At 47.1% G+C, this 16,925-nt stretch overlaps 1 protein-coding gene and 1 long non-coding RNA gene across 2 annotated transcripts; both read right to left on the bottom strand.

Annotated features, from left to right (window-relative positions):
* Window positions 1-1,194: 1,194 nt before the first annotated feature.
* On the bottom strand, window positions 1,195-7,391 carry LOC106970076 (C-X-C chemokine receptor type 2). The gene is made up of 2 exons (XM_027050929.2): window positions 7,271-7,391; window positions 1,195-6,074 (listed from the first exon to the last, which is right to left on the bottom strand). The coding sequence occupies exon 2, from the start codon at window positions 6,063-6,065 to the stop codon at window positions 4,992-4,994; it is 1,074 nt and encodes a 357-aa protein (XP_026906730.1). The 5' UTR covers window positions 6,066-6,074; window positions 7,271-7,391; the 3' UTR covers window positions 1,195-4,991.
* Window positions 7,392-14,106: 6,715 nt separating this feature from the next.
* LOC113595239 (uncharacterized) lies at window positions 14,107-16,582 on the bottom strand. Its single transcript, XR_008291046.1, has 2 exons — window positions 15,912-16,582; window positions 14,107-14,355 (listed from the first exon to the last, which is right to left on the bottom strand). It is a non-coding gene; the product is annotated as an uncharacterized LOC113595239 (long non-coding RNA).
* Between the last annotated feature and the right edge of the window lie 343 nt (window positions 16,583-16,925).

The following is a 16,925-nucleotide window of genomic DNA, read 5'->3' on the forward strand; positions in this document are numbered from 1 at the left end:
TTTAACCGGAAAGTGTGATTATCTTTCCTAGGAGAATGGGAGAGACAGTATTTATGTTTGCTTGGACAGTGGTAAATGCTGGACAGAGTTTGAAAAAGTGTTAAATCCTCAGAAGCCAAAGGAGAAGGTCAATAAATGATATCTAAAACTGGGGCGGGGGGGGGGGGTGCAGGGGACAGGAATCAAGAACCAGCTGAATAAGCATGATATTCAGATACATGGATATCACTATTGGGGTGCCTGAGTGGGTCATTCGGTTAAGTGACCAACTCTTGACTTTGGCTCAGGTCATGATCTCACGGTTTGTGAGTTCGAGCCCCAAGTTGGGCTCTGTGCTGGAAGAGCAGAGCCTGCTTGGGATCCTCTCTCTCCCTCTCTCTCTGCCCCTCCCTGCCTCAAAATAAATGAATAAAAATTTTAAAAAAAGAAATATGTACAGCACCATTAAATGAAACAGCTATGAAAGTTGAAAGTTGTTGCCTTTCCCTGCAAGGAGTAGTGTAGGAGGGTTGCTGTTAATGTTCATTATAAGCTTTATAAAGCTATTTCACTTTTTTGAAACAATGTACATGAAATACTTTTATTTCTTAAAAAACTAATTTTAGAAAGTCTGAAACATGTTCTGTTTATTTTATATATTTCTAATTCTTTAATTCTTGTTTACCCTCAAGGTTGGAAGAAGGATCTTGAGTTTAAACTCAGAATACCAGGATGGATACAAACAACAGTGTTAAGAACATAGGTGTTAGCCACTTAGGATTTTCTAGAAGGGACAAACCCGCAGATCTTTGGCCTCTCCAACCTCTGCAGCAAAAGGCTGTAGTCCATCATGATTTCTTGGTTAGTGGTCACCTCAGAAAAGACACATCTCAGGGGGCACCTGAGTAGCTCAGTTGGTTGAGCATCCGACTTCAGCTCAGGTCATGATCTCACAGCTTTGGGTTTCAAGCCCTGAGTCGGGCTCTGTGCTGACAGCTCAGATCCTGGAGCCTGTTTCGGATTCTCTGCCCCTCCCCCGCTCATGCTTTGTCTCTCTCTCTCTCTCTCTCTCTCTCTCTCTCTCTCTCTCTCTCTCTCTTTCTCAAAAATAAATAAACTTAAAAAAAATTTTTTTAATTAAAAAAAAAAAAAAGACACATCTCACGAAGACTCTTAGACCAAAGAGGAGGCAGCCCTTTTATTTTGACTGCATCTACGAGAATTTTCAGCCTCTGAAAGACGCTAGTTCGAATGAAAGTTGCACAGAAAGGGGTCATCTTAAACCCCTTTCGAATAAAGCCCAGACTATCAATTAATGTTTTTGCTGGAACTGGTAAGAACGGGCCACAGAACTGAGGGCAAGGGATGGTGATGGGGCCATGGTCGGTCAGAAGTGTAACTAGGGTAGGGAAAAATAGTGTATTTCAACATAATTACATGGAGGCTGGAAAATTTTAACCAAGCCTACAAAACAAATTCTCTTTATTTTTTTTTAAACTTGATATTCTTTATTTATTTAAGTTCATTCATTCATTCATTCATTTTTAGTAATCTCTACACCCAATGTGGGACTTGAACTCATGACCCTGAGATCAAGAGTCACATGCTCTTCCCACTGAGCCAGCCAGGTACCCCCAAGACAAATTTTCAAAACTTAAAATTAGCAAGCATCGAGCAGAACATACATTCACATCCCAATCCCTGTCCCCCACTCTATCCTGATGTTCCCCTCAACCCTAACCTAGCCCCATCCCTGGCTCTCTAGCATCTCTGACACCCCAGTCCCCTCCTAAGATGCACCCCGTCTCTGATCCCAGCCTCACCCTGGACACTAAGCCCTTTCTGAGGCGAACCATCTCCCTGACCTTGACCAGGTATCTAATCCTTATCCTACCTAGTGGTTTAAACACTCGTTTTTGATATTTCAGTATACTGTGTTATTTTAGTACCCACATCTGACATTGCTACAGATTTGAAATGCAAATTATTTATGTCTTGAGCTATACCCAGAGAATTACACTGCATTGAAAATCTAATTGAACAATGTTGCCCTTGTTTGGAAGGAGTTCTGAGTACAGTTGCCCCTTAGACGACACAGGGTTAGGGACACTGACCCCACCCCCACACCTTGCACTCAAAAATCTATATGCAACTTTTGACTCCCCAAAATCTTAACTGCTAACAGCGTACTGTTGACTGGAAGCCTTACCAATAACATAAATAGTAGATTAACACATATTTTGTATGTTATATGTATTACATATTGTATTCTTACAATAAAATAAGCTAGAGAAAATGTTATTAAGAAAATCATGGAGGGGATGCCTGGGTGGCTCAGTCGGTTAAGCGTCCGACTCTTGATTTCAGCTCAGGTCATGATCTCACGGTTTGTGAGATTGAGCCCCGCATCGAGCTCTGCATTGACAGTGTGGAGCCTACTTGGGATTCTCTCTCTCCTTCTCTGTTTGGCCCTCCCCCACTTGCCTTCACTCTTTCTCTCTCTCTCTCTCAAAATAAATAAATAAACATTAAAAAACAAAATCATGACGGGGTGCCTGGCTTGCTCAGTCAGTAGAGCATGGGACTCTTACTCTTAGGATCATGAGTGTGAGCCTCATGTGGATTGTATTTAAAAATTTTTAAAAATCAGGAGGAAAATACATTTATAGTATTGTATTTATTTTTTTAAATCCTCATATAAGTGGATGCATACAATTCAAACCAGTGTTGTTGGAGAGTCCACTGTATATCCCTTCCTATTTAAGACACTTCCAAATTATTTTATTACTGTTTGATTCCCATTTCCCAGGTTACTAACGAGGCCAGGCATGTTTTCAGATATGTATTAGTCATTTGTATTTCCTCAGGCCCAATATGGATCCATATTTACTTACTAAAGCCCTGATGGAGCGGTCTTTGGAATAGCAGAGAATGAAGGACGATAAGCATTTAATCAGGCAGGAGGAGAAGGCAGAAGGGCATTAGGGGAGGGAGGGAGGGAGCGAGGGAGGGAGGGAGGGAAGGAGAGGAAGGGGAGGTTCCCATGCCCAGTATCCAGCCTTCCTCCCTGGGTTTCTGCATTCGTCTGGCTTCTCTCTATCCCCTAGGGCTTGAGCCCTAACTCCTTTCTCATCAACCGCCTTGGAGAACCCCAGCTGGATAGGCCAAGTCACCTCCATCCTGGCCCCCAGAAAAGCATTGTAGACAATGATCCCCAGAAAATGGTCACTCTCCCAAGGATGTCTTTTTGCTCCAACCACTAATTGGACTACACTAGTAGCCCCTGAGCATTCACTCCAGTTCTGACTTCTCTCCCTGAGACTCACCACACCCCCCCCCACACTCATCCCATTCCTACACCTCATTCTGTACCTGCTCCCAAGCCCATCTGAACCTCCCTCAATCTCATCCCCAATTTCTCCCTGTTCTGGATTTCCCCCATCCTTAATTTTCATCCTTCTCTGATCTTCTGCCTTGTTCCAAACTGCCACCCCATCCCTGGCTCCCCACCACATCACCTCCCAACTCCAACCTCATCCCTGATTCCAAACTCAACCTTGATGTAAACCCCATCTCTGAACATCTCTCCACCCCCAACCTCAAACCAAATGAAGCTTTTCCTTTATGTTTTCTTCCAAGAGTTTTATAGTTTCAGCTTTTGTTATTAGGTCTTTGATTCATTTTGAATTAACTTCTGTATGAGGTGTAAGGAAAGAGATCAAGTTCATTCTTGTGCATGTAGGTATCTAGTTTTCCCAGCACCATTTGTTGAAAGACTATCCCTTCCCCATTGAAGAGTCTTGGTGCCCTTATCGAAAACCATTTGACCATTTATGCTGACTTAGGTTTCTTTCTGGACTCTTTATTCTAGGTCTTCTTTATCCATTACCTTCATCTGCTTAAGTATGTTGGGCACACTTTTTGACTTTTTGTCACATCATATCCTACAACCATATTTAAAGGCAAGAACCAAGGATGTGTGTGTGTGTCTCTTTATTCTTTTTTTAAATTGTTTTCATTTTATTTTAGAAGGAGAGTGTGTGTGAGTGGGGGAGAAGGGCAGAGACAGAGAAAGAGAGAATCTTAAGCAAGCTCCACACTCAGTGCAGAGCCCAACATGAGGCTTGATCCCATGACCTTGGGATCATTTCTTAACCAAATAATCCATGACATGAGCCCGGCATACCCTGGGATCATTACTTGAGGCCAAATCAAAAGTCAAATGCTTAACTGAGGTGGCCCAGGTGCCCCTCTCTTTCTTTGTTCAATCAGGAGTACTTCCCAGGAGTCCTCCAGTCCCGGCAGACTTCCTCTTAAGCAATGGTGCACTGAAGCCAGTTTGTACCTGCTTGTGAAAGCAGATCATTACATTTCCTAGATTTTTGTGAGCTGGTTGCTAAACACCACCACCCGTGACATCGCCACGGTGGAGCATTTACACCAGGCAACTTGGCAAATGCTACAAATCAGGACTTTTTTTTCCCCAGGACAGTGGTTGACCAGCACACTATTGCCCTTAAATCTCATTAGTCAGAAGTGAACGATAAGGCCACTCCAAGCAAAAAGGAGTCTTAGAAAGGAGTACCTGTCCTTTTTGGCCTCTCTCAAGGGAACTGGACTTTGCTGACAGGCAAGAAAGAGAGAGTTGGGGCAGCAACCAATGCTGTTTGCCACTAATGGCTCCCAATGGTGGGAACTTTCTGTAGTCACTTAAAAGAATGTCTGTTAAATGTCTTTAAGTGTCTCAGGGGACAGGGTGCTATGGGCTCAGTGGTAGGATGGACTGAGCTCTAGCAGCTGACATAGCAACTACAGTAAGGGGAGGGGCAGCAGGGCAGGCTTTCTCAACCAAACAAGGAGGGCCTGATAAGGATGTGACCCCAGTAACTTCCTGTAACCACAACGGGGGCTGCCTTGACATAGAGACTGTGGACAGCCAGTGGGCGTGAGGCTTAGAATGGGGTGCTGATGGCAAGGGAGGAGCCCCGAGGGGCTGCAACAGGGGCAGGAGCCTAGAAGGTAGTAGAAGTGTTCCCTGAAGAAGAGCCAACGAAGGAAGGCCTGCTGTCCTTGGACAAGTGCTCTTTGCTGATGAGGCCATGGATGGCCATGATCTTGATGAGTCCATGGCGAAACTTCTGGCCAATGAAGGCGTAGATGATGGGATTGAGGCAGCTGTGGAAGAAGCCCAGAATCTCGGTGGCATCCAGGGCCCGGCCAATGTCATTGCGGCGCTCACAGGTCTCTTTGATCGCCTGGAGCCTCATGAGGGTGTCTGCGATCAGGACCAGGTTGTAGGGCAGCCAGCAGAGCAGGAAGATGAGCACGACAGCAAAGATGACCCTCATGGCCCGGTGTTTCTGCCCCATGTGGGCCTCAAACAGCGTGCGCAGGGTGAGTCCATAGCAAAACAGCATGACCATCAAGGGCAGGAGGAAGCCAAAAATCTGGGGCAGGACCCGCAACACCATCCGCCATTTTGCAGTATTGGCACCCATGTCCTCATAGCAGACTGGGCTGGAATAGGGGGGCTCGATGGCCTCACGGAATATGAAGATGGGCAGGGCCAAGAGCAAGGACAGGGCCCAGATGCCTAAGCATATGAACTTGACCCAGTGCCGCTTCCGAGTCAGCGTGCGTGTGGCATGGACAATGGCCAGGTAGCGGTCCACACTGATGCAGGCCAGTAGTAAAATACCACTGTAGAAATTGACTTCCTTCAGAAAAGAGACCACCTTGCAAAGGGCTGTGCCAAAGATCCAGCCCTTTGCCTTGGAGGCAGCCCAGATAGGTAAGGTCAGGGCGAAGAGCAAGTCAGCTATGGCCAGGTTCAGCAGATAGACATCAGTGACAGATCGGCTGACCTGACTGTATAAGACAACCAGTATCACCAGGGAGTTTCCCAGCAGGCTCAGCATGAAGACCAGGGCATAGATGACCAGTACGGCATATTTGTTGAGTGTTTCAATCTGTATCCTACAGGGACTATATTCTTCTGTGGGTGGTGTGCCAGTGAAATTTTCAAACTCGTCCATCAACTCCCACCAATCAGTGTCATTCCCAATATTTTCCATTAAGACAATCATGGAATCTTTCTAGTTGAAAGATAGAAAGAAAGAAATGTGATTTAGTAACTCAAATTAAAATCACTCATCAAGGATGTGAGAAAAGTTATTCAAATATCTTTTGCTTTTCTGTTGGTTTGGCAACAGGAGATCCCTTCCTTTGCCCCTATTTTGGACTTCTTTAGAGGTCAGTTTCACAGCATCAGCATTTGAGAGAAGTCCCCATCTTGTTCCCTCATATCACTCCCTAAATATCCGCAGAACCATCAGCAGTTTTCAATTATCTTCCTAAATTGGGAAACATTTTGCTGAAGCAAAATCATACCAGAAGACCAATGTGTAAAACCGATCAAAGGTCATCTGCTGCGGGGCGCCTGGGTGGCTCAGTCGGTTAAGCATCTAACTTCGGCTCAGGTCATGATCTCACGGTTTGTGAATTCGAGCCCCACATCAGGCTCTGTGCTGACAGCTCAGAGCCTGGAAGAGCTTTGGATTCTGTCTCTGTCTCTCTCTCTCTCTTTCTGTCCCTCCCTTGCTCATCCTCTTTCTGTCTGTCTGTCTCTCTCCCTCAAGAATAAATAATCATTTTTAAACATTTTATTTTTAAAGTCAGCTGCTGGGAAGGAGGGGGGGCTCCATCTCTACCCAGACACCTGCTAAGATGGTTCCCCCAAAACTCCCAAGCTCTCCAGAAAACAGTCTGAAAACCTTTGGAAAATTACCAAGAAATAAGAATACCTGCTATCCAGTCTTCATTCCATCCTGATTTATCATTAATAAGCTGTGTGACCTTGAGTGGGTGATTTTACCTTTATAGATTTCAGTTTTGTCATCTGCATACTTGAAGTGGGCAGCGTATTTAACCCCTGAGCTGCTTCCAAGCCTGAGGTTCTAGAAATTCATTCAGATCCACACACTTTAGGAGGTTCTCCCCTTGCCAATCCTTCTTTTTTTTTACAGAAGACAACATTTTAGGGCAAAGCAAGCCTCTTCCCCCCCAAAAAGGGGGAGGTGTGAAAGGAGGAGGTGACAAGACCGTGGCCCCCTTGTTACCACCTACAACCACGTATGAGGTCAGAACTGAATACACAGTCACAAGGGAACAGGCAAGAAGCCAAGTGAGCAGAAATCTTCAGGTCCCACAGAAATGGATGCATTTTGTAAAACACAATCAAACTAAATCTCCCTCCCCAAAGAAAGTCCTGGCAGTAGAGGTTGCTTCCTACCTGAGGCACTGGCAAGGTGTGTCCAACTGTAAGAGCCTGGAACTCACAGATCAGAGTGACTTAACAGTTAGAGGAAACTTGATGAATAAAGGGAAATAGACAAGCCTCTTCCTAGCACACCTCCTCTCTGAGCCCTGCCCACAACCGTATTTGGAGAACGGATGAAGTCAAGGGACCACAGGGCGTTAGAGACTTTCAGGATCTATATGTCCACGCAGGGGTACCAGACATGAAGATAGAGTCAAGGGTCCACTATCTGAATTCTCCGCATGGATGACTATTTTTATTTTCTTCCTTTTCTGGCGTTTGTTTCCATTTGTTGATCCCTTAAATTCCCTAGCAGATCACCTTTGAAAGCTTCCAACTTGCTTGGGTATGAATAAAGGGGAGAGGACTTTGCTTCTGACAGAGACTTCAGGACCCCACTGTAGGTGAGCCTTGTAGGAGCCCCCCACTTAGGAGGGCCTGGCGGGGGTGGGGGGCAATCACTATCCACAATTGGATGATTGGAATAGCCTGAGGCGGGGGGTGGGGCAGGGACGGGGTTGGGGGGAGTGGGGGGCACTCCTGCAGTCTGGCTGGACCACAGGGAGACCACTGGACCTGGGGCAATCCCTGAACAGAGGGGTTGGAGTTAACGTCATCTTGCTTCTCTCCCAGAATGAAGGGTGACTTCTTGCAACCTGCCTCAGCTGCTCCCAGCAGCTAATGTCTGTCCCCTGGCTTCATTCTTCTGGTACTGTAACCACTTCTCTGATACAATATGAATCCTACCGTATTGTAATGATAGGTTTACAAGTCAGCCTTCCCCCAGGAGACCGTGAGCTCCTAGAGAATAAAGACCCTCTCTGATCCACCTTCTGATCCTCTACCAGGGAACAAAGCAGGTGCTCAATTGATGGTTGTAGAAAAAATGAGACATACCTCCTGTGATTCATGGATCGGATCACCACCATGATTCAGAGCGTCTATTGCTTTCGGCCACACAGTCATATATAAGGTGTGCCTGAAAGCTTCACTTCCACACAGCCAGGCTGGTCTGTCTGGGATTGTGCTCTCCCAATCATCCTCTATGGTTCACAGCACCAACCTGTTCAAGCATAAAATCTACCCCCTACCATAAGTGCCAATTAAACATGCCCCCAGTGCCTACAATTCTGCCACTGGCACTCCTCCTGGGTGCTCTTATCATTCACGAACAGTAGCAGGAAGTATAAGGAGATAATTGTCCTGGGGCCACCCATGCTTTCACTCATGCCTTACTATCCTGATCTGATACCTCGATCAGAAAGCACTGGAAGATGGGGTAGTCCCTGAAGGGAATAGACATTCCACTATTAATCATCTAGGGGAAAAGTAATCCTGGGGCAGTAAACAGTGACTGGTAACACACAAGAGAACAGACTGTCTGGGGCCTGTCTGCAAACCGCCCACGCATCCTCAAGTGCAAGCTGAGGCCACAGGGGGGAAGAGAGTGTTTGCCACAAGGGGGCGGCAGTTGCGGGATGGGGAAGTCCTTGCAAGGGACCAGTGAGAAAGACCAGGGCAGGAGCAGCCCCAGTGAATACCTATTGTATTTATACTCTTTGTATAAAACTCCCTTCTGCTTTTCTTACGCCCTCAGTCCAGTCAGTACAGCATTCCCATCTAAACCAATGAGTGACTGAGGTATGGAGGGGAAGGGGCTGGTCCATCCTCAAGCCCAAGGAGCAAAAGACAAGCAGTCCTCTTGGATGAGTGTAGGGGTAGCAACACTGGTAGCTTAGGTCTCCAGGGGGAAGCTGATCCGGAGGACAAGAGTTAAACGTCTAGATGGCCAACAGACACATTAGAAGATGCTCCACATCACTCCTCACCAGGGAAATACACATCAAAACCGCACTGAGATACCACCTCACACCTGTCAGGATGGCTAAAATGAACAACTCAGACAATGACAGACGTTGGCGAGGATGCGGAGAAAGAGGATCTCTTTTGCACCGTTGGTGGGAATGCAAGCTGGTGCAGCCGCTCTGGAAAACAGTGTGGAGGTTCCTCAAAAATTAAAAATAGAATTAACCTACAACCCAGAAATTGCACTACTAGGAATGTATCCAAAGGATACAGGAGTGCTGATTCATAGGGGCACGTGTACCCCACTGTTTATAGCGGTGCTATCAACCATAGCCAAATTATGGAAAGAGCCCAAATGGCCATTAACTGATGAATAGATAAAGAAGATGTGGCTTATATATACCATGGAATACTACTTGCCAGTGAGAAAGAATAAATTCTTGCCATTTGCAACAACATGGATGGAACTGGAGGGTATTATGCTAAGTGAAAGAAGTCAGGCAGAGAAAGACAGATATCATATGTTTTCACTCATATGTGGAATTTAAGAAACTTAACAGAAGACCATGGGGGAAGGGGGAAAAATAGTTTCAAGCAGAGAGGGAGGCAAACCATAAGAGACTCTTAAAATCAGAGAACAAACTGAGGGTTGATGGCGGGGGGGGGGGGGGGGGGGGGCAGGGGAAATGGATGATGGGCAATGAGGAGGGCACCTGTTGGGATGAGCGCTGGGTGTTGTACGTAAGCGATGAATCATGAGAATCTACTCCTGAAGCCAAGAGCACATTGTATACGCTGTATGTTAGCGAACTTGCCAATGAGTTGTATTTTAATTTCTTTTTAATTTTTTTAATTAAAAGAAGTTCCCTTTCGTGGAAGGAAAGAAAGGAAAGAGCATTGCACTGAAGGAGGGGAAAGGCACACATAGATGAGCTTGGAATAAAATGTTATCCACTTGAAAATGTTCCAGCAATCTGCCCACCCAACATATCTGCTGTACCGCACCTTCCCGCTTAGAACTGCTCCCTCTTCAGCGGATCTATAATGTTCCTAATGGGAAAGCGTCTTTCTATTCTGTGCAGAACATCCAGTGCCACAAAGACTGTTGTGACATGTGTAGCTTGAATGCCAGTCCTCTGGCAAAGTGCGGGGGCCTCTTCTCGCCACTCCATTCTAAAAATGAAAGCTTCTAGGCGAGAGCCTGTGAACAGCACAATATGGCTGTAAGTATATCTATTCCGTCCCTATGTCAGCTTTGATGTCAGTGTCAGCATCTCTTTACATTCCTGCAGAAGGACCCGCTTGGACCTGGGGACCAGAATAAAGGCAAGGGAGGTGGAGGAGAGGATTCTCCCCTCTCTCCAGTGATCACCCCCATTGCCACAGTGCCAGGAGCAGGGTACATATGTGACCTAAGATGAACCACGCAGAGCCAAGTTCACGATGGCTGTTTGGTGACTGTGGAAAGGCAAGGATGTGGTATTGTTACGGCTGGATGCCATTTTACCGTCATGAACGGCAAACCCGTCCAAAGACAAAACCTAACACACGGAGGAAGACAGAACTGAGAGAATCGGAGCCAGCGTCCTGAACAAACCACACCCAGAGGCAATCTTCCCTTGGTACTTTTCCATTCCGTGAGCCAATAAATTCTCTTTATTGTTCAGACCAGTTCAGGCTGAGTTTTCCGTTGCTTGCAACCAAAACGATGACCAACTGAAAGAGTTCTGGAAAACAAAAGTGATCTGGAATGAAAGGAGAGGGGAGGAATGTCAGCAAATCACAGGGTCCAGGCTGCGACAGTCAGGGTAACAGAGGACTTAACAGAGGTATGACGTGGGCAGGTGCAGACCTCCTAGCCCTGCCTGCCAAACTCTGGCAGAAGCCAAAGAGGAACCTTGAAAAGTAAGCACATAAGAACCCGTCTGAGAACACACTCTGGAATGAATTCAAAAATCCTCACTAACGACCCAGAAAGCTCTGCTTTGGAGTCAGACAGACCATCATTCAAATACTGGCCTTCCTTGGGGCACTCGGGTGGCTCAGTCAGTTAAGCATCTGACTCTTGATTTCAGCTCAGGTCATGATCTCACAGTTCCTGAGTTTGAGCCCTGCGTCGGGCTCTGTGCTGACAGCTCAGAGCCTGGAGCCTGCTTCCGAGTCTGTGTCTCCCTCTCTCTCTGACCCCCCTCCACTCACATTCTATCTCTCTCTGTCTCTCAAAAATGAAAAAATGTTAACAGTGGTTATCTTTGGGTGGTGGGATTACAGATAGCTGCTTGTTTATATCTTTTGAAGTTGCCCCGTTTCTACGATGAGCCTTACTTTTGCAATGAATAAATATGTATTTAGCCATTTTCACTAAAAAATGAATATATAACACTCTAATGGTCATATCCCCCTCTCCTCACCTAGCTGGTCCAGCTAGGTTTGTGAGCAGACGTCCAGGACTCTGAGCCTCCTGTCCATTGAACTCCCAACTCCTCAAGCCCTAGGGGCGCCTGGGTGGCTCAGTCAGTTAAGCATCCAACCTCAGCTCAGGCCACGATCTCACGACTCATGGGTTCGAGCCCCACATCGGCCTCTGTGCTGACAGTGCAGAGCCTGCTTGGGAGTCTCTCTCTCTCCCTCTTTTTCTGCCCCTCCCCCACTTGTTCTTTCTATCTAAAAAACAAACAAACAAAAACTTAAGTGCCAACTCCTCGAGCCCTAAATGCCCTGCATCCTCCTGCCCCTCCCCTTGGGGCTCCCGTGTCACCCGCCCGGGTCCTCCACTGTTGTAGTTTTCAGACTGTATCACTGTATCATTTTTAGGAGCCTGTCCCTCCCACTGGGCTGTGAACCGGCGAGGCTCTGGCACAGAGTAGGGATTCATGAAGCATCCTTTCTTTCCTGGCTCCTCCTTAAAGGCAGGAACTAGAAAGGATTCCGTTTTGCATTCTTGGTGCCCCACAAAGTGTGTGACACATACTAGCACATGCCAGACAGGAAGTCGGTGTATGACCCGTGCAGCCACAGGAAGCCCCATGCTCAGAAGAACCCCAAGCTTGGGGCGTGACGCCCTGCAGTCTCTGCCTTGAAATTCTTAATAACTTTATCTTGGAATCCGTGCCTTCGCGTGAAGTCCGGCAGGACAGTGGAGCACACGCTGGAGCTTGGGGCTCAGCTCATGCGCACTCCTGCCTCTTACTGCCTCCTTGGGCTCGGCCACCCACTCTCCCAGCCCACAAGCACCCCATGCTTCAGGGAGCACAGCATAGAATAGCAAATAAAAAACACGGAGTCCAGTTCAGAGAAAGATTGCGAAAGAAACAAACAAGCTTTTCTCTTGCTTTTGGAACAAGGAGCCCCACATTTTCCTTTTGACTGGGTCCTGCAGCCAGCCCTGCCACCAAATAAATATTGGTTAAATGGACGCAGTAGTGGAGAGGAGCGAAATGGCAGATTGGAATCTTTACCTTAGCTCGGTCAGTGGCAACTCCGTCCTTCCAGCAGCTCGGGCCGCCATCTGTAGACTCTTCATTGACACCTCTTTATCTCTTACACCTGACATGCAATGCTTGCTCTACCAGAAAATTCTGCTGACTCGACCAAAATTGATTCTAACTCCTATATTTTCACCCCCTCTGCTGTTGGTGCCCTGACCCCTGCCACCTTCCCTTCTCACCTGGATCACCGAAGCGACAACCCAGTCCCCCTTGTGTTGCCCCTGCTCTTCTAGTCTGTTCTCATCACGCCAGCCAGGTCCTTTGACATTCTAAGTCAGACCACAGTCATACTTTCTTACTGCCCTACAATGGCTGCAAAGAATGAATTTCACTGCTTTAATTTTTTTTATTTTTTTAGGTTTATTTTCCAGAGAGACAGACAGTGAGCAGGGGAGGGGCAAAGAGAGAGGGCAACACAGAATCCAAAGCAGGCTCCAGGCTCTGAGCTGTCAGCACAGAGCCCGACGCGGGGCTCCAACTCACAAACCGCAAGATCATGACCTGAGCCGAAGCCAGATGCTTAACCACCGACTGAGCCACCCAAGCGCCCTTCGCTGCTTTGATTTTTGTAAATGCATTTTAAGCAACTTCACAGTGGAGGAACCTGGACAACACTACCTTACCCAGGTAAGGAAGGCTGGTATCACCAGGGATGCCGTGTGGGCTCCTACATGCCCAATAGGATGTGATGAGAAGGGCATCCACATCTGTAGTGTTCTCTCCAAAAACCCATAACCCCCATCTAATCAGGAGGAAAATATCAGACAAACCCAGACTGGGGAGGCCTTCTATACCTGGTCAATACTCCTCATGACTATCAAGGTCATGAAAAACAAGGAATGACTGAGTGAAACTGCCATAGGTCACAGGAGATTGGGGAGACATGACAACCAGAGGCAATGTGACCCCTGGACTGGATCCTGCTGCAGAAAACAGTGATAATGGAAAAACTGGCAAAATCCAAATAAAAGCTAGAGTTCAGTTCATAATTGTGTTTAAAGTCATCACCTATGTGATGTTATTGACTTCATTTTTTTTGTCTTAACACTGATTTTTGTTATTGAAAGATTCCTTTCAATCTTTTTTATGAATACAATTCCATTGTTCTATTTTTGAAAATGCTTTCTGCATACAGGTCTAGATGATTTTAATGACTTTTTAAATGTTTCATTCCAGTGTAGTTAACACACAGTGTTATACTGAGTTTTATTTTTTAAATCAGGACTAGGTGTTGAATCTTGTCAAAGGCCTATGTAGATAGTCCTATGACTTTTTTTTTCCTTCTTAGATATATTAGCAAGTGAATTATATTAATGGTTTTCATTTAGTTTGCATGGGGGGGGATATATCCCACTTAATCATGAAAAAAAAAAAAGAATTTGAATAAAGCCAGAGTCCTTTAAGGCTTTCCTCCATCATTCCATGCCCCGCCCCCCGCATCCCCATCCCTCCTCATCATCCCTGTGCCTTAGGTGTGCTAGGACCGCCACAGCAAAGTAGCACAGATTGGGTAGCTTAGACAGCAGAAATGTATTGTCTTCCAGTTCTGGAGGCCAGACCTCCAGGATAAGGGTGCCCGCAGGGCTGCTTCCTCCTGAGGGAGGGTCTGCAAGGGAGAATCCGTTGCAGGCCTCTCTCATAGCGCCTGCTGGTTTGCTAGCCACCTCTGGCATTCCTTGGCTTGTAGATGCATCGCCTTGATCTCTGCCTTCATCATCACATGGTGCTCTCCTCGTGGGCAGGTGTCTGTGTCCAAATGTCCCCCTTTTTTAAAAAATATATGTATTTATTGGGCGGGGGGGGGGGGCGGGGGGGCTCAAGCAGGGGAGGGGCAGAGAGAGAGGGAGACCGAGGATCTGAAGCGAGCTCGAACTCACGAGAGCTGCGAGATCATGACCTGAGCCCAACGGACTGAGCCACCCAGGTGCCCCCACATTTCCCCTTTTCTTGTAAGGACACCAGTCATGTTGGATTAGGGCGCCCTCTCATGGCCTTGTCTTAACTAATTACATCTGCAACAGCCCTATTTCCAAACAGGGTCCCATTCTGACATACTTCTGGTTAGAACTCCAACACATATGAATTTGGGGAGAGGGGGACATAATTCAGCCCATAGCATCCTCTTTGTATCCTCCTCCTTCCCCCCTTAGAACTCTGCTCCAGCCACGTTAGCCTGGTTGCTCCGTTCCTGCCTTAGTGCATTGCTTCCAATGTCTTTTCTTCTCTGAATGCTCTCCGACAGACCTCCCTCGGGGGAAACTCCCCCACCTGCTCTGAGACTTTGCTCAAATGCTCCAGGCCCGCCCTGTCCACCTACTCACAATTGCCCCTCCCCTAGCGTTTCTGATGTCCCTGGCTATGCTGTATTCTAAACATTTTTCTTCTCTCACAGCACTTACCACTTCCTAACATATTGTATATCTGCTTGTTTATTACATATACTGTTGTTTATTCTCTCTCCTCTCTAAACTGTAAGCTTCAGGAAGGTAGAAATCCTTATCTATCTTGATCACCCTATCCCAAGTGCCTAAGAGACAGCTTAGTGATTAGGATGTGATAAAAAGTGAAGAAGGGGGCGCCTGGGTGGCTCAGTCAGTTAAGTGTCCAACTTTGGCTCAGGTCACCATCTCACAGTCCATGGGTTCCAGCCCACGTGGGGCTCTGTGCTGACAGCTCAGAGCCTGGAGCCTGCTTCAGATTCTGTGTCTCCCTCGCTCTCTGACCCTCCCCCACTCGCACTCTGTCTCTCTCAAAAATAAATAAACGTTTAAAAAAAACAAAAATGGTTGAAGAAGGAAAAGAAGAAAAAAAAAAAGAGATGGGTTTTGTTTCTGGAGACTGGGAGACCCAGAAGTAATTTCCTGTTTATCTCACCTCCAGCCTCTGGGATATAGCACTGAAGGGAAAGCCAACTTCACCACGGCTGTAAGACGTGACTTAGCAAAGCCTGAGACCCCTAGCTATACAGACAACAACTGAGATCAAGCAAACGACTGGGCGGGGGAGGGGCCGGGGGCGTGGGTGGGGTTCGCCCTGGGTGGCCAGGGGCTGTAGTTGCAAGATCATTCCAGCAGAGGGCAGCATTATCTTCAAATCCAAACAAACGGGGTGGGGAGGGAAAATGAAATCATCCCAGTGAAAATAACTCGGTACCCCATAGGAGTTGGGTCAGGCAGCCAGCCTCTAGAACCTAACGCCACCCTTGCAGGTTCGCAAATCCTTTCACATGCATTCATTCTCCCCCTAAAGTCCTCCCAGAGGAGAATTTAGCAGTTGCCAGAGTGTGAGCACAGCTTGGGAGGGGCCGGGAAGTTAATCACCTGTGTGCTCGTGTGCCATCCAATTATCTGTCTCCGGCTTCAAGCACGGAAGAGTCCTGTCTCTGTGGTCGTCCCTTTCCTCCAGACCAGTGGTTCTCAGTCTCTCGTGCCCTTTCAAATACAGCACAGTGGGACGCTCTGGGCAAGACAATTGAAAGGTATATTTCAAAGCACCGAAAATCTTTTCACTGTTTTCTCAGAGCTCACTTGTTGGTCCCTGAACAGCGTCATGGGCAGCTCAGGCTGCCATCACAAAACAGCGTGGACTCGGTGGGGCCAGCCCGGTCGGGTTCTCCCTTGCTGGCTTGCAGACAGCTGCCTTCTCGCGGGGTCCGCACACGGGGGCGGCAGAGAAAGAGCTCTGGTCTCTTCCTCTTCTCCTAAGGACCCCGAGCCCGTCCCAGAGGCCTCACCCCCATGACTTCATCCAAACCTAATTGCCTCCCAAAGGCCCCACCTCCAAATACCATGACATGCAGGGTTAGGACTTCAACATATGAATCTTGAGGAGACACAATTGAGTCCATAGCAAGCACCCTGTCACACTGTAAGGAGAATGATTGATTTCCCGTCCTGATGGTGCTCTCTTACCTATTCGTGAGGCAAGGTTCTAGCAAGTTCTAGCAAATTTCTGTCTGGCTTTAACGCAGCCTTCCTTATTTTCTCTTACATGCAGCCAACTGCACCAAGCTCTACCCTGTGCGGCCCAACCAGCATACTCGACATTCTGTCTGGCAGACGTGGCTGCCAAAGTAGTGTCCTTGGTGGCGGTAAAAATAAATTGCACAAATGGTTACCTGGGGGTGGAGGGGTTGAAGATGGGAACTGGGCAGATGGGAGACAGGTGGGGAAAAGACTTCTCATTAATCATTTTTAGTATTTTTTTTTTGAAACATGTGAAGTGTTCTTGTTACAAATTTTAATTGTAAAATATAACCTTGAAATGGTAAAAACTAGGAACTTTAACTTGAGGGTAACAAGCAAGCGGTGCTGCTGCGAACCATCCTTGAAGCT

Source organism: Acinonyx jubatus, chromosome C1, assembly GCF_027475565.1.
Source record: "Acinonyx jubatus isolate Ajub_Pintada_27869175 chromosome C1, VMU_Ajub_asm_v1.0, whole genome shotgun sequence".
In the NCBI taxonomy this organism is placed as follows: Eukaryota; Metazoa; Chordata; class Mammalia; order Carnivora; family Felidae; genus Acinonyx; species Acinonyx jubatus.

Excerpts from the sequence above, each read along its gene's own strand:
- LOC106970076 (XM_027050929.2), bottom strand. The coding sequence starts at position 6,065 with ATGATTGTCTTAATGGAAAATATTGGGAATGACACTGATTGGTGGGAG.